We start from the raw sequence: 24301 nt of genomic DNA, 5'->3' as shown, positions 1-24301 counted from the left end.
GGCCACATCTTTCTCCTGTGGAGTGGCTGGTGGGTTCGAACTGCTGACCTTTAGGTTAGCAGCCAGGTGCTTAACCACTTGTCACCAGGGCTCCTTAGTTTATAAACACTCCCCTCCAAAAAAACGACAGATCTGTTGCCTTTGAGTCAATTCCGACTCTTAGCGACCCTATAGAATAGAGTAGAACTGCCCCATAGGGTTAGATTCTCTACAGAATCCCCTTAAAACAGTCTACTCTAATCCTTTTCTAAAACATTTCCCTTAGGCACAGCTCCTGTTGCTAATTTAGAGAGGATCCCTGCAGACATTAAAACGTTTACGTAAGCAAGGAGATACAAGAGATAGGAGCCTGCTAATCTGTCCCCAGTTTGAATATTCCACCAAAAACTTCTGGGCTTTGGAAATTCCAATCCAAGTGCGCCTCCATTAGGGCTTTGGAAATTCCAATCCAAGTGCGCCTCCATTACCTGGAGACCTTTTGTCATTTTAGTTTCTCCAACATTTAACATTCTCCCTGTTCCTCCTACACTTCTTTTCTAACAGGGAACTAACAGTGAATTTGGAAGTCAAACTGTGCCACAGGCTGTGTTCCACTAGGGCAGTCAGGGTCACCCTTCTGAGCCTCAGTTTTCTCCGTTGGAAAATGGGGACAAAAATAGTGCACGCCCCTCACAGACGTTTTGTGCAGATTCAATGAGAAAATGAAAGTGAAAGCACTTTACTGGGTCGGGGGGAGTTGACATTTATAGATTCATCAAGGATACAAAGACTTCTTCTCTCTCCAGCAAGGAAGAGGCCAAGTGTTTGTGCTTTTAAGCCCTGGGCTTCCCCGGTTCTGGGGAGGGAGGTCCTGAAGAGCTGTGTGAGGTTACAGGTCATTTTAAAGGTGGGCTGGGCCTCCGGGAAGATGAAATCCCGGGTAGTCTGGGGGCAGGGCAAGCAGAGAAAGATCCACCTACTGATGGGAACAAGTGTCCCATGCAGGGGAAGAGGCTAGCTTGGCAGCTTCTAGGAAAAGCATATGGGGGCCCTGGACGGTTCAGTGGTAGAATTCTTGCCTTCCATGTAGGGGACCGAGGTTCAATTCCCGGCCAATGCACCTCATGTACAGCCACCACCCGTCTCCTCAGTGGAAGCTTGCGTGTTGCTGTGATGCTGAACTTCCAGATGAAGACAAAGAAGGAAGAAAGGCCCGATGAGCTACTTCTGAAAATCAGCCAGTGAAAACCCTGGATCACAAGAGTCCAGTCTGCAAAGAATCATGGGGATGGCACAGGACTGGGCAGTGTTTCATTCCGTTGTTGGGGGCGCCATGAGTGGGTGGCCGACCGGACAGCAGCCAACAATAGCAGGAACAGCACAGGGACAGCAGTCCTCCTGGGGAGAGGAGGCCATGTGCTTACGGAGGATCTGGCCTTGGGAGGAGCAGAGGGCACCCAGGCCGAGCCCATGGAGAGTGGAAGGGCTGAGCCCACCAGGCGTTACGTGCACAACAAACTGAGTGCAGTGATGAAGCAGTCGAGAACCTTACTAATCCCCAGGGTTTCCGACCACCTAACCCTGCTACGGGCCTTGGACTTCTCACCAATCTTGGTGGGAAAAGGAAGTCACAGGTAGACTTGGTTTAACTTTTCGAAAAGTATCTCTTTATGGAACAACTGGTTTTACAAAACTCTGGAGCAGTTTGGGGCTGGTTTGCCCTGGGGGAGCTGGTTATTTTTCCTGTGAAGAAGCTGAGCCATCCCCTGTAGGGTCATGGTTGTTGTTGGGTGCCATGGACTCACAGCGACCCCATGTGACAGAGCAGAACTGCCCCATAGGGTTTTCTAGGTTGTAATCTTTACGGGAGCTGATCACCAGATCTTTCTCTCACGGAGTCACTGAGTGGGTTCAAACCACCAACCTTTCGGTTAGCAGCCAAGTGCTTAACCGTTGTGCCACAAAAGCTCCTTATGAAAATTAACACCCAAGGAAGAGGAGTAGCAGGAAGGACAGCTCTTTAATCTCACAGGTCCCAACTGCCTCTTCCGTCAGAATTACTTTTGTCCAATCTATTGTTATATTTCTCGAGCCCTGGTGGCTCAGGGGTTAAGAGCTCAGCTGCTAACCAAAAGGTCGGCGGTTCAAATCCACCAGCCGCTCCTTGGAAACCCTACTGGGCAGTTCTACTCTGTCCAATTGGGTGGTGATGAGTCGGAATCCACTTGACAGCAACAGCTTTGGTTTGCTTTTGGATTATTATTTCTAGGTGGAAGTCAAGATTAAAAAGAAAAAACTTAGAAAATCATTATATATCAGAACCCCTACTTCAGCAAGACATTACCCATTTTTTCACTCAAGACCAAAACAAAACATCCCTGGCTTAGTGATGCTGATAATAATAATAACTATCATATCTGGGGCATCATTCAGCGCCAGCGGCTTTGGTTCACTACCACAGTGAATTCTCACAGCACCCAATGAGGCAGGGATTACTCATTAGCCCCACTTTAGAGATGAGGCAGTTAAGGATCAAATAGGTCCCTTAGCTTGCTACCCCCATTATCTCATGGGGTAAGTAACTGTTGGGATTTAGACTTTGGTCTGAACCTAATCTGTGATCAAATCCTATACATGAATAGCAAAGATTTGATAATGCATGCATCAATCAAAGGACAGGAGCCATGAGTTTAAAAGACACTACATCAAATATGGATGTTGACACATGCAAGTCTGTGCTGTTGAACACGGCACAGGTTCCCAGAATGCTAGTGTTAGGATGGGTCTTAGAGATTAAACCAGTGCTCTCGACTCTTAGCGACCCCAGGTATGTTGGAATAGAACTGTGCTCCATAGAGTTTTCAATAACTGATTTTTGGAAGTCGATTACCAGGCCTTTCTTCTGAGGTGCCTCTGGGTGGAGTCAAACCTCCAATCTTTCGGTTTGCACCACTTAGGGACTCCTCTTACAGATTACCTAGTAAAAAATGACTCTCACTTTTAAATGAATTTAATTTAACTTGCTTGTCATACCCTGTATGTCTACCACACTTCAAGTCGTAACATACACTCTAAAATACCCGCAAATCAGCAAATGAGTCATTATTGATAACCCAGTGCATGTGTGCCACCTCTGCCAGTCTGTAAGGTAACATTCCCTTTTTCATCTCATTGTGATCATCGCTGGTAACATGCTCTTGAGCAGATGAGAAAACTGAGGCCCAAGAATTAAGAGCGATCAGGTGGGACTTTTCCAGGGAACATTTTACACTGGTGTGAGGTGATTATACAGTGAGGAAATATTAGCGTCCAATCACTTTGCCTACCCATGGATCTTTGGCGTAAGGAAAGTGATTAATGGCGGCCCTAAGCTAGTTGAGGGAGGAAGTCACAACAGAATGGATACTGATGGGGTGGGAGCTCTTACTTTTCTTACTGAGGATGGGAGAACAGAGCGGAGAGAGAACCAAGCATCAGTGTTATGTACTGCAGGTGGGAGTGGAATGCAGGCTTGTCATCTAAGACAGTGTGTCTCCAGCTTCAGAGATGGCCTGGGGGTCTTGGATGTGCAGGCTCGACTCCGTGGGGCTGGGCTGGGCTGGGGCTGGGGATTCTGAGCTTCTAAGGGGAGCATAGGAAGCAGATGCTCTTGACGTAACTACACTTTGCATAGTAAGCCTTGAGGAGCTGTTCTTGGAACCATTCTAACCCTGAAATTTCAGAACAGAGTAAGCTAATCACTTCCTTCTCTGTTATTTGATCGTTTTGTTTTTCAGTCTGGGAGACAGAAAATTGAAGAAAAGAATAAAAAGAGCAGAGGAGGAACTATAGTTCCAGGACAGCTGTGGAGCTAGTATTGTTCAGGCCTAATTATTTTATTTTTTATTGTTGTAGTTTAAGTGAAAGTTTACAATTCAAGTTAGTCTCTTATACAAAAATTTATACATATATTGTTATGTGACCCTAATTGCTCTCCCTATACTGTGACAGCACACTCCTCCTTTCCACCCTGGATTTCCCGTGTCCATTCAACCAGCTCCTGACGCTCTCTGCCTTCTCATCTCACCTCCGAACAGGAGATGCCCATTTAGTCTCATGTATCTACTTGAGGTAAGAAGCACACTCCTCACGAGTATCATTTTACGTCCCAGAGTCCAGTCTAATCTTTCTCTGAAGAGTTGGCCTCAGGAATGGTTTTAGTTCTGGGTTGACAGAGAGTCTGGGGGCCATGCTTTCTGGGGTGCCTCCAGACTCAGTCAGACCATTAAGTCTGGTCTTTTTACTAGAATTTGAGTTCTATACCCCACCTTTCTCCTGCTCCATCAGGGACTCTCTGTTGTGTTCCCTGTCAGGGTGGTCATTGGTGGTAGCCAGGCACCATCCAGTTCTTCTGGTCTCAGGCAGATGACGTCTCTGGTCTATGTGGCCCTTTCTGTCTCCTGGGCTAATACTTTCCTTATAAGTCCAGGACTAATTTTAATGTGTCTTCAACCCCTACTACCTGGGCTCATATTCTATTTAGTAGAAATACTCCGCAAACCCTCTAGTGATGTAGAAATGGCAAAGAAAATACCTTTTAACGCATTTTAAGAAATAAATGACAATAATGGAACCATGGAAGGAGACAGAGTATGCTAGAAGCATCTAAAATAATCAGCTGCTATGAAGTCCACTCTGACTTGTGGCGACCCCATGTGTGTCAGAGTCGAACTGTGCTCCATAGGGTTTTCAATGGCTGATTTTTCAGAAGTAGATGGCCAGGTCTTTCTTCCAAAGTGCCTCTGGGTGGACTTGAAACTTCTGGTCAGCAGGCTGAGTTTCCACCACCCAGCGACTCCTAGAAGTATCTAGCAATCATACTTTTCTTTTATATAGCATTCCAGGGCTTTCAAAGCAGAAGGAACTACTGATCCAGGTTATGGGATGAACACTGTCACTCTGTAAGTCCAGGCCAAAGCATTTCAGTCTAAATGATTAAGATAATTAAGGGAAAAGAGTGTTTGACTTTCAGGATGTTTCAGCTCCTCACAGTCTATTAATCGACTGCACGCTCACACACCAGAACCCAACAGAAATAGCCTGAAACGACAGAATTGCCTAGTTTCTCCTTAGAAAGATCGCCTCAAGCTCTCGCCCGCCAAACTCCCATCTCCACCAAATCTTGACAGTGGTCCCTTCTCTAAATGTTTTGTATGTTTATTAAATATGAAATGCACTATGGTTTTGAGGAAAATCTAATCCCAGAGGAATTGATCATTATGGTTCATGCAAGGGAGTAAAATAATGAAAAGTCATTTATTTCTGCTCAATGACTGTTCACATGCGTGTACTATATACACAAATATGGACAAGCTTAGAGCCCCCCATTAAAATAGAAATCAGCTCTTCTGGGAAATAATTCAGACTTCTGTTAGTAAGGTAGAATAAGAACTTCCTTTCATAACTTTAAAATAAATACTAGAAAATTTTAGTGAAAACAATTACATCTTACCCCCCAGAATTGGAGTACTGGGGTGGCTCAAATGGGTAAGCACTCAGTTGCTAACTGAAAGGCTGGCAGTTCAACTCCACCCAGGGGTACCTTGGAAGAAAGTCCTGGTGATCTACTTCCAAAAAATCTGCCATTGAAAGCCCTGTGGAGCACAGTTCTACTCTGACACACATGGGGTCACCATGGGTTAGAACTGACTTGATAGCAACTGGTTTCTTTGGCTACTCCAAAAGATAGAGTCTATTATACAGCTCCTAGTGACAAAAGAGGCAAGATACAGAAGTGGAGTGGGTTTCATTTTTATTGTCACGTCTGCAAATGCTTCCTGAGCTAAGATTCTATCTTGTGGGTATTCCCTTCTACTTCACTGGAGTACTGTCTTCTAGTTCTAAGTCTTAATAGTTGTTAAGAATGAAACAGTGTTTATTTCTCCTGGAATCCCGATTTCTGGGGTCCATGTAGTTGGGGTGACCCACTCAGGCCATTTTCCCTTAGATGTCCTTTTGAACCTTGAGCCTTGAAGAAACTGGCTTTCTGAAAGTCATCTGTGAGTGAAACAGTGGTCTAGATACGCTACTAAGGGCGTTTTGCCTTGGGCATTGTGCTCTTTTGGAGAATTCAGTCAGTTGCAAGGAACTGAATCTCCAAGGTCAGACTAGGAGCTAGGTTTTAGGATAAATCCATAATTATTTTAATTGTTCCTCAAGACAATGCTGAATGAAATCCTTTCTGATCACATATTGTCTATCAGTTTTGTTCCGATCCTTTTTCCATGGCAATGCCAATAAAAAGGGGTATGAGAGTCTTTAAAGGTTCTCTCATCTTTAGAACATGTTTGACTCTCTAGCTGAAATGTAAGGAGCCTTGGTTTCACAATGGTTAGTGCTCAGCTGACTGAAAGGTGGGCTGTTTGAACCCACCAGCCGTTCCATCAGAGAAAGACTTGGCAGTCTGCTCCCTTAAAGATTACAGCCTAGAAAACCCTATACGGAAGTTCTACTGTCCTATAGGGTCTCTATGAGTTGGAATGGACTCAACAGCAACGGGTTGTAGTTGAAATGTTACCCTGATTTGCAAATCCTATGTTAAATAAGGAGCCCTAGTGGTGCAGTGGTTAAGAGCTCGGCTGCTAACCAAAAGGCTGGCAGTTCAAATCCACCAGCCACTCCTTGGAAACCCTATGGGGCAGTTCTACTCTGTCCTATAGGGTGGTGATGAGTCGGAATCCACTTGACAGCAATGGGTTTGGTTTGGTTTGGTTTTATATTAAATAAACTCCAATCAGTTTCTATTATTGGCTTAAAATGATTTTTTTGTGTTAACATCTGTGAGGAAAGTTCTGTTTTTAAGATGGAAATGGCTCCCCCAGAGGCCTCTCCAGGGCATGTTCTCTTCCGAGGTTTCTGACCTGCCCATAGGAAGCATCCGGCTTTCTCACCTGCCTCCAGACCCTTCACAGCTGAAGGGCTCTGAGGGCACTACTTAAAAGAAAGGTTTTATTTGCCTTTTTGTGGCCTGTTAAGCCAATGAGCTGCAGCCTGGAAACTGTGTAATTAGCCCCTGACATGACCAAAGGAATCCTTCCACCTTGTCTCATCACTGGCAGAAGTGTCCACTCGCTCGGCTGTGACAGATATGGTCTATTGGGTCTAGAATCTCCTTTAATATCTCCCTAACTCCTTGTTGGTCCAGTCTGTTGACTATTACATGTCTGATTCTTTTTTTTTTAACTGCTTCAATTACATAGCCATCCAATAGCGCATAACAGTTGTTAAGAAGTCATTATAGGTTATGGACCAAAGGCAACTACTTCTTGAAACCAGAATGTGAGTTCTTTTTCTTATAATGTGTGTGAGCATGTCTGCGAATTAAAAATAAAAGAAATTCAGGAAATACAGTTGTCAGTAACAGCCATATAGAGTGCTTTTCAGTACTCAGATCTTTGCGTCCGTGAAGAGAAGTTTCAAATCTCATTGATGCTGCTACCAGGAGCCAGACATTTCCCTCTTCACTATTTCAGAACCATCGCCACTCTCTTCAAGTGAAATCAATGTCATCCACAGAGCCGACTGGCAGAAAATGTAATTATCTTAATTATTGTAAATTTTTGGCGATTGCCCAATTGGAACCATTTGATCCACAGGAATAGTAAATAGTGATGGTTTTGAGAGGCTGGAATTCCAATCACTTTTTAATCACAAAGTCACTTCTTGTTGTTAGGTGCCGTCAAGTCGATTCTGACTCATAGCAAACATATAGGACAGGGTAGAACTGCCCCACAGAGTTTTCTTGGCTGTAATCTTTATGGGAGCAGATCGCCGGGTCTTTCTCCTGCAGAGCCGCTGGGTAGGTTCGAACTGCCAACCTTTCGGTTAACAGCTGAGCACTTTAACCACTGCACTACCCAACTATAAAGCCCATTGCCATAGAGTTGACTCCAACACATAGCGACCCCCCTGTGACAGAGTGGAACTGCCCCATAGGGTTTCCAGGCTGTAATCTTTATGGAAGCAGACTGCCGTATCTGTCTCCCACAGAGCGGCTGGTGAGTTTAAAGCGCTGACCTTTCAGTTAGCAGTGAGCACTTACCCACTGTGCCAACAGGCCTCCTTTCTCGTGCCCAGAAGTACATATGCTGCACCACTGAGTGTGTGCTGCGCAAGGCAGGGGGCCGTTATGACTGCTCGAAACCCAAGAAATGGGCCTGTGCTGCAAACTTCTGTTTTTACGGGGCATTGTATGAGGTGTCTGAATTTTTGGCAGGAAAAATTGAAATTACGAAAATTTTTATTTGTCACACATAGGTACCAATAGACCCCGGTGGGAACTCTGGGGTATAATTACAATTATATGTACCACAAAACACTTAGGGTAGGTTTGTGGGAAGGGGCAAGAAAAAAAAATCCATACTACTTACCAAAAATTCAGACATACTCAGTGATTCAGCAGGCTTCCGTTAATGAAAACAAATGGCATCAACAAACGATTCAAAGCAGAAAATAATTGGGTCACCAAAGGGTTAAGTCACTTCTCGGTTGTATTTCAAGCGGCAAACTTGCCTTTGCCCCGGCTTTGTAACAATAGCTTAAGGACGTGAAAACAACCCAGGACTTGGAAAAGCAGACCTTGAATCTGAAGCCAGTTCTTCCCAGGATGCATTTCAGCACCCTCCAGGCTTCCCTCTTTTCATCTGCAGAGTGGGGATTCTACCTAGGATGAGCATGCGTGCTCTGGCTGTTCTGGGACAGTTCTGGGGGAAGCCTGTTGTCCTGAAGACGTTACAAACAGAACATTCGTTCACCGTAGGCCTAAGGGTCCCATTTTGGATGATGGCTTCTGTGGTCACCCAAACTATTCTGTGTACCTCAGCAGGTTGTTGGTTAAAATGCCTGGCACACAAGAGACATTGCCAGATAATAATAACAACATCAGCATCTTCAAAATGGAAATCTACATGGTATAAAGAAGAAAAGTGGCTGGAAAGATAATATAAGACTGTTCTCTTTAAGAAAACATGATACAGCAAAACCCAAACATTGGACAACAAAAACAAAACAAAACAAACAAAAATGGAAGGGCTATGTTGCCAGAAAAAAGTTCTTCAGCAAAAAACAAAACAGAACTTAAAGTATTCCTTAAATTCAGTGGATTAAAAAAGAATCAGGTTTGCATATAATCTTTTAGTAATGTACCTACTATATTTCCAAAAGGCTTGTCTACACCATACTCACAGGAGCCCTGGTGGTGCAGTGGTTAAGCGCTTGGCTGCTAACCAAAAGGTCAGAGGTTTGAACCTACCAGCTACTCCTCGGGAGAAAGCTGTGGCAGTCTGCTTCTGTAAAGATTACAGCCTTGGAAACCCTGTGGGGCAGTTCTACTCTGTCCTGTAGGGTTGCTATGAGTCGGAATCGACTCTGAGGCAACGGGTTTGGTTTCTGGTTTTTACATCATACTCAATTTAGCAGATTTGGTCATTATTATTCTTCAGCTTTTCAAAATGACTGGCCTAGAACGTGTTAAAGAAACAGCAGATTCCCAATTCAGAATTTTCAGAGAGTTGGTTGGAACTGAAATAACCTAGGTATTTTTGTTTTCCTCAAAACTCACTCTTGTTAACCGGATTCGAGGCTCTTAACTTGACTATCTTATGGGGAAACAGGGCAATAAAATCAAGAACGTTTTATTTAGTGCCCATTTATGTTCCAAATATTTCATAGACACTGTCTCAAAACTTCTAAATCACTCTGCAACGCGTAATTAATACAGACATAACGGATGAGGAGATGGAGCTCAAAGAGGTGAAATTACTTCTCAAGTTTGTTCTACCGATACACGATAGAACCTATGACTAAGGGCATCAACTTCAGCTTTCAAAATCAACAGGGAAACTTGCTCAACTGTTCTAAGCTTGCTTTCGCCATATGTAAAATGGACGTGTCAACATCAGCCTCATGGGTTTGGCGATGTAGTTCCATGACACTGTACGTGGAGTACACTTAGGAGAGCGCCTATCACATAGCACGAGTTGTTGTTAGCCACCATCAAGGAGCCCCCTAGCTCACAGTGACCCCATATACAACGGGATTGGACTGCTGTGATCCACAGGGTTTTCATTGGCTGACTTTCTGACATAGATCGCCAGGCCTTTCTTCTTACTTTGTCTTAGTCTGGAAGCTCTGCTGAAACCTGTTCAGCATCATAGCAACACGTAGACCTCCCCTGATAGACAGGTGCTAATGTGCTTGAGGTGCATTGGCCAGGAAGCGAACCTGGGTCTCCTGCACTGAAGGTGAGAAGTCTAACATTGAACTACCACTGCCCCGTTACACAGTAAGGACTCCGTAAATAATGGTTGTTATTTTTGCTATTATCATAATTATAGCCATCATTATCACAGAGAGATGGTTTGAATCGAAATTCGGTTCTTCTACCACATCACCAACTTCCTCTGATGTGGTGCCTCAGGAAGTCTTAACAGTGCAGGTAATAACACTTTCTGCTCCATCTCAGGAGCATTCAACGAGAGCACTAGCATATACAGCACACATTCTATTAAAGAGATTTATTTCCTTCTGATGATCACAATTCACAGGTGATGCATGTTTCTCTTTCCCGTTACCCATAAACCCTCCAGAACAATTAGTTTTACTTCCTCTTCCAGAAGAAACCCTGAATCAGCGAAAAAAGTAAATAAATCAGTTAAAGTGAACTTTGAACCAAAAAGAAAAATAAGTATATACCCGAAAAACCCATTGCCATCAGGTCGATCCCGACTCATAGTGACCCTATAGGGCAGAGTAGAACTGCCCCACAGGGTTTCCAAGCAGTGCCTGGTGGTTTCAAACTGTCGACCTTTTGGTTTATATACATATATATATTTATTAATAAAGTATAAAAGTATAAATATGTATACAGTATCTCTATCTATCTATCTATCTGTGCATTTGTTTTGTTTTGTTTTCCCCCAGTCTGGCATTCTAATCAAAAACTAGATTTGTTCTTCTTGACACCTATAGTGCCACATTGGTGACGAACTGCTATCACATTTACGGAGCATATTTATTTTTAATTAGAGAATGCACGAGAACTCATTATGATGAGTGAAAATAACACAAAAGAGAAGAAAAAAAAAAAAACCTAAACAACGAAGCAAAACTAAAATAAGGGCAACCTAAAGACCACGCTATCAAAAAAGGCACAGAAGAGTTACTCCTGTTGGTGGCCATGTTTTAACTCAACGGGCTGGAATGTGCATCCAACATGGCTTCCTCCCGCCCCTAGATCCTTGTTTCAGCTGGTGAACTGGCACAGGGTACACTTCTCTCACCTTCTAAACCACCAGGAACTACGCCCTTAATTCATGGTTTCTTGTTAATCTGAGAATACCATCTCTCGCATCACCAAGTTTTATGATACCTTCACTGTATTTTTGAACAGTGGACTTCACAAAAGAAGTTTGAAGATGTAAAGAAAATAAAATGCGAAAGGAGGGTCTAACACATGGAGTCGCCACGAGTCAGAATTGACTCAGTGACAACAGATTTGGTGTTTTTTTTGGTTTAGCACAGTGTATCAAATTTTATTTTGCCAAGTAAGAACATTTAAACCAAAACTGGATGAAAACGAACAAAACCAAACTCCTATTTGCTATCGTCCTCATTTCATAAAATGAGATCTACTTTTAATAGCACGTGAGAAGGAAGAAGGAATAAAGCCTGATCCTTCCCAAGAAAAGGGAGTTGACAACCATATCATATTGTCTGTGTTGTTCTGCTCTTTTAATAAAATCTATCATCAGACACAATCACTACGTTTTGAACTAGTCTTGGGAACTATTATTTTAAACAATACACTTGAATAAGCTCCTGAGACAGTTCCTTGCATACCTAACGCAGAACAGGTGTGACGGCTGCCACCAGCTACACATTCAAGCCTCATCCAACTCGGTTCAGATACAAAGAATGGGAGGAGCAAAGAAACTTCCCTTCTCTGCCTGCTTTGCATTGTCTACCCTCCTCATTAAGGGTTCCACATAACCCACAGGTTAAATTTTCTCTATTCTACCCCACAGCAAGACAAAGTAAAATTAAGTCCCTAAAGTACAATTTTTTTAAAAAATTAACCTTCCTACAAAACAAAACAACAATCTTAAATGGTAAATTAAATTTGTGATTCAGTATGCTCATATGCTTTATATGCTGACAACTCTTTAATTTTTAGTGTATATCATTTGAAAAGGACTCCAAATAAGATACCATATCGTTTTAAATGCAATTATTAGCCTGTCTATTTTAATGAAGGCTTTTCTCTATTATTTAATCTGCGTCCAGGAAGTTAAAAAGTCTTAAAATAGATAGGCAGCAGCCTACACGAACGGAAATCAACTAAAATCTCTTTTTCAGTTTGGATCTTACTAAGGTTGTATGTAGGATTTCATCAGTTCTATTTCCTGCAGTTTATGTATGATGCAATATTATGAGACGTCAGAGAGATGATCTTTTCCTATCTGTCCATCCATCCGTCCATTTACCCATTCATCATCCATATATCCATCTATGTATCTATTCATCCATCTATCTACGTATCTACTTATCTATTTATCTGTCTGTCTACTTACCTATTTATCTACCTATCTATCCATACTCACATCATGCATACATCTGTCTATATACGCATCCTTTCATCTAACTGTCTTCTGTCCATCCATCCATCCATCCATCCCCCCACCCACCCCCCCACCCACTCATCCATCCATCCATCCACTCCCTCTGAAATACAACATTTTATTCACAGGTTATGAGTGTAAGATTTGAAAGATCTTCTAGCTCGTGGCTGGCGACTTAGCAAGTCCTAGCCTCTTTTTCGCTAGATATTCGTACGAGTCCTCTGAGAGACCCTGAAGAGCACAGACGTGTGTGTGCTCAAATAGAGAGAGCAAGATACTTGATGTTATGGCATTTTCTCTGGGTTTCTATTAAGTTGAAGCATATGAAATTGCCACTATTCCACCATTTTTGTCCCACAAAAATAGCAATTTCATATGGTACAATCTTATATGATGTTCACAGTGAAAACTTAAGGTGTCAAAAAACAAAAGGAAAAGGTATAAAATAAAACAAAATCCTGTTGCTTGATGTCTCTTTTGCTCACTCTAAGGACACTTATGAGGCAGTGCTGTCACTGTATGTCCTAAGTGGCTTGGTATTTCAGGGATCTTTAAAAGAAATGCATGTTTTATGTGAAAGAAGAAATGGCCCTGGTTAACATACAGTGCAGCAGGATCATTGATATTTCAGAGCAAAACACCGTATTACTGTCTTCCCTATCTGGTCTATATTTAGCTCCTTTTTGCCCTAATGTGGAGGAACGTTTTCATGCACTGATCGTTAGGAAATGTTAACGTGTTAGCAAGCAGAACGAGCATGACAAATGTCTGTCTTTCTGGAGAGATAACATTTTCATTAAACCTATATACACATCATACATATTTTCCCAAATATTTGTGGCACAATTCATGGAACAGGGACTCTTTCCCCTCCCACCCCGTTTGCCTGTTCAAAGATGCAACAACGACCAAGTCATAATACACAAAGAAACCAAGAGCCAATCAATAAAGAGAAGCCTGCCCACAGGCTTAATTCAAGCAAGCCATTCATTGAGCTAATGTGATGATGGACCTGTCAAATCCATAACGTACCACAGACACATCAGCAACACCAAGTGGCATGCAATGACCAGATGACCGTCTGCCCCATTGCCATGCTTTGACTGGTTCAAGCTCAGAAAATAATTTCCTTTGAGAGTTTGGACAGTTGTCTTTGTGTAAATCAAAGTGAGCTTAAAAATAAAGTTTTGGTGAGGTCAACTGCTTACCAGACATTTCCTAAATGCCAAGAAAAGATGTTTGCCTATTCCCATTAAATTCTTCAATGAAACTACAATATTACCTAGTCCAGTCAGGTCTTTCTCTTGGGGGAAATCTCTGCCCACACCAGATGGTCTTCATTCTGGAGGTCAGCATTCAGAGGCTCTCAGGGTGCTCTGAGACCATCAGCATGTGATCATTTAACCAAGAAGGATTATGGGCAGGGAGTTGGAAGGTGCTTGTGAAGGACCTTGTGAACAGTTCTGAGGTTACTAGTGTTCAATGTTTTTCAAAGTTCCCTGAATCTTTAATTTGATGAGGGCTTAATTTGTCCTGATGAAAGGTAAACTCCTACCATCTGGGGACATCAAACTTTCACTTTCAAGACCTCTGGAGAGTGAATCTCGTGATTACAGGGCAGGTCTGTCGCAGTGGTATCTCTTTTGATCGGATTGACAGCCAGTGAGCATGACCAAAGCCTTCTCCATTCTTGCTGATTTTACTTCTTATTTTGAAGCAGCTTCTTTTGGTTAAAAATTAGTATTCTTTGTCATCCTACCTTCTACAGAATAGCACTAAGAGCTTATTATTACTGATACTATGCTGCAGTAGCACGAAAAATAATGTATTATAATATCTCCTGAGATACATTCTAGATACTTGGCATCTTTCATGTAGATTCAGAAGATATTCTGATAATTTCACATTTTCCCCAACATGTACATCTTCTATAAAAGGGTCTTCCTTCTCTTTACCCACTTACTAAGAATTAAAGGAAGTACCATCGCTTCATAGATACACTGTACAAATCAAACCAGAAATATCATTTTAAAGACTGTTTTCTGGTAATTTACTGCACCTATCACTGCCTTTACCTCAATGCCATAATTCCATATGTAGCAAGTGTCTTGCTTATAATAAAGTTAAATAGGACTAGTAATCAATTTCCGCAGCAACCAAGAAAACCTAACGTGCAAATTTCCCTAATGAACAAGAGGCCAATTACATGGGCAAAAGCATATTTCGATGGTTTCTTCAACTGAGACTATTACATTAGGGTGAGAATTGCAGAGGTATTGAAAATTTACCAACCCAAGAGAGAGGGCAATTTCTCAGAAGGACACGTTGTAGATGGGAAATCTTAATAATATTAAAATAACAGATTCTATACACATATTTGCATAGACAGTACCCCAAAATGAAGCAACATTTTAACTTAATTTTTAGACGAATTCCAGTTGAGCTGGCTGGATTCTCAAATGATTCTATCTAAGAATAGTATTAGATATTATTTATTTTTTCAGATGTCTAGATTGGTCTTATTGGAGAGAGCTATTTAAATTATATCTTTGTAATTAACCTTTTGTCAGCTAGAGAGGATGGATGCACTTATACTGAGAAGCGAGACAAAAATCCAAAGACATAAATCCGTTTAAGATTCTTGTAATTATACAGCAGGCTAAAGTTACTATGATTATAATTATATACAAAGTGGGTGTTTGAGAATTTAGCATCTGGAGATATTTTCATAAAAATAATTAAGGGTTGTAGCTGAACCACATTACAATTGATACTGTGTGACTCTTTAGGGTGCAGAATTTAATAGCATTAAGCCTTTTTCATGTGTAGAATGATCTTGAGAATTTCAAGATTGTCATCATTTTTATTAGACTTATCGACCCTGTCTATTTTCTTAATCCAGTGTCAAAGTGTACTGAAAATAGCAACTTACCTAAAAATAGTTTGCTTCTCGGCAACTGATCATTGGGGAACTGGATAATTTATGTATTTAGAATTGTCTTGGGATAATTGTTTGGAGACTGCCTACAGTCTTGATAACTTGTGATGGCTGTTTATAAGAAAATCATCAGCATAATACCTGCATACAACCAGACAGCCGATGTCAACTCTATCTTGCCCAAGAGCTATTGGTTCCAAGTGTTTGCATGGGGGTTTTCAAAGTGTAGCTTTTAGAGTTCAGGGCTTTATCTTGCATTCGTTATGATATCACAGAAGAATCCCGTAGCTGCAATGAGCTAACGATACACGTCGTGAGACATGGAATGGGACTGCAGAGGCAGCATACCACAGCAAACCTATAGGAACTAAGTCGCGACAGGCCAGGTGGGAGAACCGGTTGGCGGCTGACACTTCTACATCAAGAGTCAAAAACATCACCTGCTTACCTGTCTGACCCAGCATGCCTCAGCCACACATGCAAATTATTATCATTATTGTTTTATTCATGAAACAGGTTTTTTAAATCAAAGACATCATTACCAGAATAAGCACCCTCCATGACGACTGGGCATGCACAGCATAGGAACATTCACATTTACGTCCTCAGAAACAGAGCCAAGGAGTTGCATTCAATACGAAAACGCGCACTTCTTCTTCTTTTTTCTTTTTTTTTTTTTAAGGCATACTATACTGAAATAGCTCTGGCTGGCTGCTTCAGGAGCCAACTCATCTGTTAAGCTCAAGTCATAAAGCTCCCCACTCCTCCATCCTGACTTCTGCATTTCTTAAACACCTTTGACCCTTCCACTGCCAGTCTTCACGTGTGGGGTATGTTACAAATAAAAGTTGACTTATGTTCACCGGACACTGGGCAATGCCGAAAAGAATGCCTCTCCTTACGAATGCCAGGTATACACCTCCCCATTCCTTTATTTAGAATTCAAAAATGCAATGGAGGGAAGGCTTAACTTAGTGTGAAATATTGTAAACAGGGATCTAGGGTGCTTGAACTCTAGGTAAACACCTGCAGGATCATCTTCTATTTTTCTGCCTATGAGTTAGATGAAACCATGGTCTTACGTAGCAGACCACGAGAAGGTTGGCCAGGAGTGTAATGTGTGTGCATGCAAACTGTGTTGGCGTGGGAATCGGGAGATCTGTAACAGCTAGGTAGGGACAAGACATGCCACTGCTTTGTGTCTTGGCAGAGAGGAAGAGATGTTTAGGATGAACTAAGCTTAACCATTCATTCCCTCTGTAGGTGACTTGGTGTTTACCTTCACCGCGGGATCGGATATTTTGGGTGCTACCTCCCAAGCAGTCATGCATTTTCACCAAGGCCCGACGAGACTCTCTTCTCCCACCAGCTAAGTTAATTTCCAAGTGGTTTCCAAGCATGAGGAGGAAGACCCTTACCTGTCACTGTAGGCAGCGGCTGTGGCAGGGGTAGGCTGGGCGTAGCGGTATGCAGCATAACCACCCTACAACACAAGGAGAGAGTTGACTCAGAAAAGCAGGAGAGCCCAACTCAGGGGACGCCCAGTTGCGAGACCACAGCAGAACAGCAGTTAACCCAACCCTACAACCTAAGGTTGAGGTTAATGAGCTTAGTATCAAAGCAGAAATGCAGAACGTACTGGAGAGGTAGGGGCTTGAACACCAGCCCCAGCTGGGTGTTAAGGGTTAGCAGTTTTAAGCATATCCCAAAGAGAGAACCCAGGTCCTCTGAAGGAAATATACCTCAGTGTTAATGGTGACTGTCTTGGGGTGAGGAGGATTATAGAAGATTATTTAAACACTCCTTATACTTTGCTGGACTTTCCAAATTTTCCAAAATGATTCTGCTTTACCTTTACTTACTAGTTATTAATGTAAACTTTATGCAGATGAGCCTTGATGATTGTTTAGGAAGCACTGAGTTTTTATTTATGGGGATGGAAAATTTGGCAAAGGATATCGGTGATGGTTGCGCAGCAGGATTGATGTAATTGATCTCACTGAACTGCAGACGTGAAAAATGTTGAGTTGACAAATGTATGATCTATATTTTTACGTTAGAAAAAATAAAACAAAATATAGGTTAACTGAATGTCCTCTTTTCTACTTATAAAGAAAAAATCAGATAATCCTTTGGTTGGAAGTTATTAGTCATCCTTCACATATGCAATCATTTGATCACTCAGGATATTAAGAAAGAATGTCTTTAGTTTTGTAAACGTTACATAATTATTACAAAAATGAATAGTGAATGTCTCTTAAAAATTCTGTCTTTTCAGCTAAGAATACACCACTACTACATATCACACAGGTTCAGATGGGGAGTTTATCTGGTGTGCGAAATATGAGAAAGTCTTCTCATTTGTAAATAAAATCATTCAGAGAGAAAAAAATATAATTAACATTTAGCTGTATGTAACGGTAATTGTAATTGTTCAGTTAAGCAGAGAGGACAAGCAAATGGGCATATTTGAAAGGGATTGTGTTCAGTGGAGCATCGATCATCAAAGTGCGAAAATCACAGAGCTTCTTGCTCAGCGGACCACAGCGATCCATCAACCACCGCTGAACGATCCTGGCACAATTAAGAAACAGGACCCAGCCTCCACCCACAGGTAACACAGGAGCCTTTCAGGTTCTAATTAGAAGACACAGCACCATAATCCTCTGAGGAAGGGATCTCGCCCTCACCAAACTGGGGCAACTCAGGACAGAAGAATTATGTCCCAGGGTAGTGGGTGTTAGTGGTCCTCCAGTCCGTTCTGACTTATGGCAACCCATGTGTGTAGAATAGAGCTGCCCCGTAGTGTTTTCAAGGCTGTGATATGCAGTAATAAAATCAGGAGTGGGGGAGCTCATCAAATTTGGCCTCATGTATAGGAGGGAAGCAAGTAATAGGTAGGAAATAGCTGAAGCAGAAAAGCTGCAAAAGGCATCTTTCAAAACGTGGGTAAACTGGTCTCAACCATTTCCTTCCACCCTTGTCCAACCAAGGCTAACTTGGCGAGTAAATCGGCCTTCGCTTGCACAGCAGCCAATCGAAAAAGCTAGTTTACCCTTAAAGAAGCTCGTTCTTTGCATCAGCACTGGAGAAGGCACGCCCAAATCATCCTGACAGATAATCATCAATAATTTGGAGCCAGTTTAAAAAAAAAAATTCTCCCCTGGAAAACAAAGTGGAAGTTAAAAAAAGAGGTCTTTAGCCAGCCACCACCTGGCGTGTTCCAAGCACCATGTTCTCTAATTAGGTACCGGGAAACTCATTAAAATCTGCTGAGGAGTTGTAAAAGCAAAGCCATTTGTCATGCTGGCACCAAGCTGCAGCCGCAGAATGATGGGCTGGGGGAAAATTAGGTCACCAGGTTTCAAGAGCCATTCTTTTAGTCTGTTTGCCCATTTCCTTGTCTTTCATAAGGCATACAGAAAGGTGCGGGACAGGCGTGCTGGTACGTATATTAAACTTTACAAGGTAGGGAGGGGCTGGAATGGGCTAGTCGGTGGTGGTGGTTGTTAGATTCTGACTCATGGGCTACTGGGCTAAGGGCTAGGGACCATGGTCTTGGGGGACAGTAGCTCAATTGGCATAACATAGCCTATAATGTTCCACATTCGTTTAAAAAAAAAAAGAACAGCCAGATTCTGACCCATGGTGACTCCACGTGTGTGAGTAGAACTGTGCCCCACAGGGTTTTCAAGGCTGTGTCCTTTCGGTAGCAGATCACCAGGCCTTTCTTCCAAGGCACCTCTTGGTGGGTTCAAACTGCCAACTTTTCAGCTAATCGCTTACACCATAGGCGGTATTAACTGTAAGTGGCTGAAAGCTTTGAAGGGAAAAAACGTGTGTGTGTGTCTACTTTTTTTCTCTCCTGAGGGGAAAAAAGGTATTTGCATAGGTCACCAGATGCCATATAAATTATGATTTGGTGACTGAATTCGGCCCCAGCAAACATTTCTAGCAATGTTCGATTTGCAAACATATTTCTTTTGGATTTTGATTCTCTTCCCCAGCTTCTGCAACAGTTTTGGCCAATGAAAGCAGCCAGTGAGTTGGATATGTAGGAGGAACTACAGGAGTGGAAATAGAAAATAACGAACATTGAACTACACTGACAGCTCGTTTGAGATTCCTCATATAAACATGAAATGCATGTGTATACGCGTAGGATCCTTCTGCACAAGAGATGTGGTCATCTACGAAGCTTCTGGAAGGACCTCTACTCTATATATTTGCCTACAATTTGGCCATTTACAGAAAATAAGTGTTGCTATGCAAGGCAGGCGCATGTGGTCAAAGCCTGATGTTTGTCTTTGTTATTTAGGAACTTGTTTACAAGCATTCCTGATTCGTGAATCAAGGTCATAGCTAGCTAACACCGGGGCAGCCAGGGGAGGGATCTTGAGCTTGATCGGTGGGCTCGATGTTGTAAAATTGACTTTCTGGTGGTGATGAGAATGCTCTACACCTGTGCTGTCCAAGATGGCAGCCACCTGTCGTAAGTGGAGGAGTTCCTGGGTGGCGCAAATGGTTAAGCACTTGGCTATTAACCAAACAGTTGGCAGTTTGAACCCAACCAGAGGCTCTTTGGACGAAAGGCCTGGTGATCTATGTCCAAAAGATCACAGCCATTGAAAACCCTACGGAGCACAGTTCTACTCTGACACACATGGGGTGGCCATGAGTTGGAGTTGACTCCATGGCAAATGGTTTGATTTTTGGCTTTTTGTCATTAGTGGTTATTGAGCACTTGAAATGCGGCTAGGGCAATTAGCTGAATTATTAATTTCTTTAAATTTAGTTGATTTAAATTTAAATAGGCACATGGGGCTGGTAGTTACAGTATTAGACAGCAAAGGTCTAAGTGATCCCTGAAACAGGTAAAAACTGAACAAGGGTCGGGGGAGGGTTCGGTGGCTCGATACCTGCATGTATATATATTGCACTGTCTTTCTCTGCAATTTTTCTTCTGTATGAAATCTATTTTAGGGGAATAACAGACGCGTGTATTAACTTAGTGCACATGTGCATACACTGTAAAATGATCAAGAAAATACAAATTGCTTTAATTTGCCTTTCTAACAGGTGAGTCTAATCAATTTTATTGCCCCATATTTTGCGGCTCACTGAGCATGGACAGAGCTTCTGCAAGGTTCTGTGCTAATGTCTGCAGGAGTGCTCACTCCCATTTGCTACCAGCAGACCGTGTTCATGTCAAACCTGGTCCTCCCGGTCCTTATGACCAAAATGTGTGGCTGACAATTAGAATTTCCCCACCCCCAAACCAAAGGGAAAAGGGATGAGAAGCTCACAATAGTTCCACACTCCCTGCTCATAAAACATACTCTCTTTCCACATGTCGGCAAGCGAAATATAAATGTGACCATATATAAAATAAAAATGTTAAATGGGCATTATGGGTCGCACCCCCCACCAAAATAAAAATGTGGCCATCAGAGATCCAGGCTCACATGTTCTGAAAACATGTTTTTTTTGTTATCGCGGACTCTGGCAGTCCATTGAAGAAGATATCAACTAAGGGCCAATGGAACATTTTCATAATAGTGCTTGGTGAGAAGTTCATAGGGTCAAGGAAAGGAAGGGTTCCATGATCAAATAGGTTTGAGAAACGCTGGATTAAAGGAAATGAAACTGTTTCTCCACTCGTGGGGCTTCCAACACAATAGTGATGAACCTTTGGCTCTCCAACATGTCTCAAATTACTTTGACAACGGAAATCGAAATTTTAAGTTTAGAGCATGCTTTTGGAAAAAGATGTTCTAATAGCTAAACAGTGAATGACTTAGGAAGGGAGGTGAACACTTAGCGTGCTGGTGGGGATGTGGATCGCTAGGACTCTATATGTGTGTTTCTGTGTCTTGCCCTTCAGCTTGGGGGTATAAAAAAAAAAAAGTTGCCATTGAATCGATTCCAACTCATGGCGACCCCATGTGTGTCAGAGTAGAACTGTGTTCCACACGGTCTGCAAACCATGGCTGATTTTTTTGGAAGGAGCTCACCAGTCCCTTCTTCTGAAGTGCTCTAGGTGGACTCAAACTGCCAACCTTCGGGTTAGTAGCCGAGTGCGTTAACTGTTTGCACCACCCATGGGCTCCAAGAAAGTGACAATGGGCTTAATCACAGATAGTAGAGGTCTCCTTACTGAGAATATACAAGGGTCTTACTTCGTGCAAAACAGGTGGATTGTTCCACAAATAACTCAGTGAGCATTTTATTTGCTATAGTAACATTTACAGAAACATTTGTCAAATGAAAAACTGCAGTATGAACCATACTCCCTCCTCATCTGCTTCACCCGGCTATTTTTGATGTGGCAATACACATTTTAGGGTTCTTGAAATGTGACAATAAAAGGTGATCTCAGCAATTTCGATCATTTTGTTCTTTCTTAGGCCCAACTGCCCCTTTTTCATATTAGATTTTTCATTAAAACTTGATCAGTTCTGATGATAAAAAACATGCTTTCTTAATTGACTTTATAGTGAATAAGAATGGAAATTGCAGGTGATAGGGAGATCCACGAAATAGAACACCCGCTGACCTTTCTTTGCATTTGTTTTCATTTTTACTGGCCGGTTTTAAAGTTGGATTATAGGACAAATTTGGAGAGTCTCAGCCAGAGGGGTTGGCTCTTTTTACTTCCTCTAAGTTTGTCCATCTGGGGGTTGCTTCAGTGGAGGGGAACAGGCCTGAATGCGGTAACAATAGGTGTGAGGCAAATTTCTGCCCAGCTACAGTGAGACCAGGGAGACTTCTGTCAGCTGTGTTGTTGGGTGCCGTCAAGTTGATTCCGACTCAGAGCGACCCCACGTGACAGAGCAGAACTGCCCCATAGGGTTTTCTAGGCTGTAATCTTTATGGGAGCAGATTGCCACATCTTTCTCCTTTGGAGCTGCTGGGTGGGTTTGAACTACCCATCTTCCGATTAGCAGCCGAGGGCTTAACCATTGCGCCACCAGGGCTCCTTATTCTGACCCTCAAAGGTAGATATCCAAGAGGTTTTTGGTTTAACCATTCCAGATAACCCTAGGAACCTATTAAAAACTTACCCAGACAATTCATTCCATGAAACCCTCTAATTCTTTCCACTGAATTGATGTTGGTTGAGTCAATGATTTAGGGATGCTTTCTCTCTCACCAGATACACTTTAAGCCAAGAAATTAACAGTCAAGCTGGACTCCCATTTTGATGGACTCATGATCTAACAAAGATCATGGCTAAGGCCACCCAAGGCCAGACATGAAAACCATCCTCATATTGGAAGGGATTGCCCAAGCCTATCAGTGGGACACATCGGAGGAACAGGGAAAATCTAAAGACGACCAACTCTGTGCTAGAAGAATTCACATCAAAACTGGAAAATTGAGTTAAGTCTTTCCTGCTTCTATGTTAGAAAACATCTCCCCTCCCCGAGGTGTCTGGTTAGTAGGCCTTCACAGCAAACCCACGATCAGAGTGAGGAGTGTTTCCACCAGTTGGGATTTCCTACCTGCAGCAATTTATTGCCATACACAGGCTCTTGATACACTACTCTATAAGGAAACAGAAATGTAACGTTTTCAATGCAAAAATGAAATAAATAAAAGAAAATGCACAAGTCAGACAGAAATTCCAGAGCAATTCATTTACAAGTTTGCTTCTCTTACTTCACTAAGACCCGAGAGGAACCCACCAACCCCAAAAGGGAATCAGGCGTTGTCACTTTTTTTTTTTGGGGTTGCAAATTTATGTAACTGGGAGTATAAAAGAAGGTAGGGATGGGAATCGAACCACATTAATTACATTCGCGCGATAATCAGTGTTTATTTTTAAAGAAGAAAAAAGGATAATTTCATGGCTTCTTAACCTTCAAAGGATATTCCAACAGTCTGAGTGAGCTATTGCCAATCCAGCTCTTTGTCTCGTGATGGGGATTCACTGGGATACCCGAGGGTTGCCTTTCGATGCCTAATTTTTGAGGCCGTTAAGACAATAGCATAGTAGCAACCATAATTGCATCAACACTTTTTTTTTTTTAAGTTCATTTCAACCTAACGATAGAGAGCAGAATCGCATTTCGTGAAAGAACTAATGAATCCCATGGAAATGACAAAAGCTACTTTGATATATATGACATGAAAAACTATTCATATATATGTCCAGAAAAGCTGCTGGTCATGCATATGCCATCCACACGCCATCAGTTCATTCAAGTCTAATGCCAACAGGGTCTCAGTAGAATCCTTGTACAGACTGAGAAGCACTTTTTGGATGTGAGAGTTATTCACTGGGCAGGCTGATCTTTCATGTGACGGCTAGAGATTGAAGCAAAGTTCTCCACCTCCAAGGGTATCTTTGTGGTTGGACATTTTGGGGGCCTGGCCTATAAAGGAAAAACATATGCGTGTGTGTGTGTACATATATGTATACATATATGCATGTGTATATATGTATTTCTTATATACTCTAATTTTCCTTTCCATTTTTTTTTTTTTACTAAACTTTCCTCTATAAGTAAAAAATCTAAGCTTTTGGAGCTGTATCTGTCAGCGTTCTTATTTCTCCCTTTGTCTCTCTCCGTCTCTCTCTGTCTCCTTGTCTCTCTGTCTCCCTGTGTCTCTCTCCGTCTCCCTGTCTCTCTCTCTCTGTCTCCCTGTCTCTCTCTGTCTCCCTGTCTCTCTCTCTGTCTCCCTGTCTCTCTGTCTCCCTGTCTCTCTCTCTCCCTTTCTCTCT

At 42.2% G+C, this 24301-nt stretch overlaps 1 protein-coding gene across 7 annotated transcripts in view; it reads right to left on the bottom strand.

Annotated features, from left to right (window-relative positions):
• Positions 1-24301, bottom strand: part of RBFOX1 (RNA binding fox-1 homolog 1) — a 1254735-nt gene that overhangs the window by 25467 nt on the left and 1204967 nt on the right. For 4 of the 7 annotated variants that reach the window (XM_012554607.1, XM_012554605.1, XM_012554606.1 and 1 more), the window contains one exon: positions 16992-17056. In XM_012554607.1, coding sequence (XP_012410061.1) covers positions 16992-17056 — 65 coding nt within the window. Of the gene's footprint in view, positions 1-16991; positions 17057-23078; positions 23122-24301 lie in introns of all 7 variants that reach the window. The other 3 variants (XM_004373237.1, XM_004373236.1, XM_004373238.1) reach the window with 1 other exon arrangement.

The sequence above is a fragment of the Trichechus manatus genome, unplaced genomic scaffold (genome assembly GCF_000243295.1).
Source record: "Trichechus manatus latirostris isolate Lorelei unplaced genomic scaffold, TriManLat1.0 scaffold00024, whole genome shotgun sequence".
Lineage (NCBI taxonomy): Eukaryota > Metazoa > Chordata > Mammalia > Sirenia > Trichechidae > Trichechus > Trichechus manatus.
This window is presented reverse-complemented; position numbering and strand designations above follow the sequence as displayed.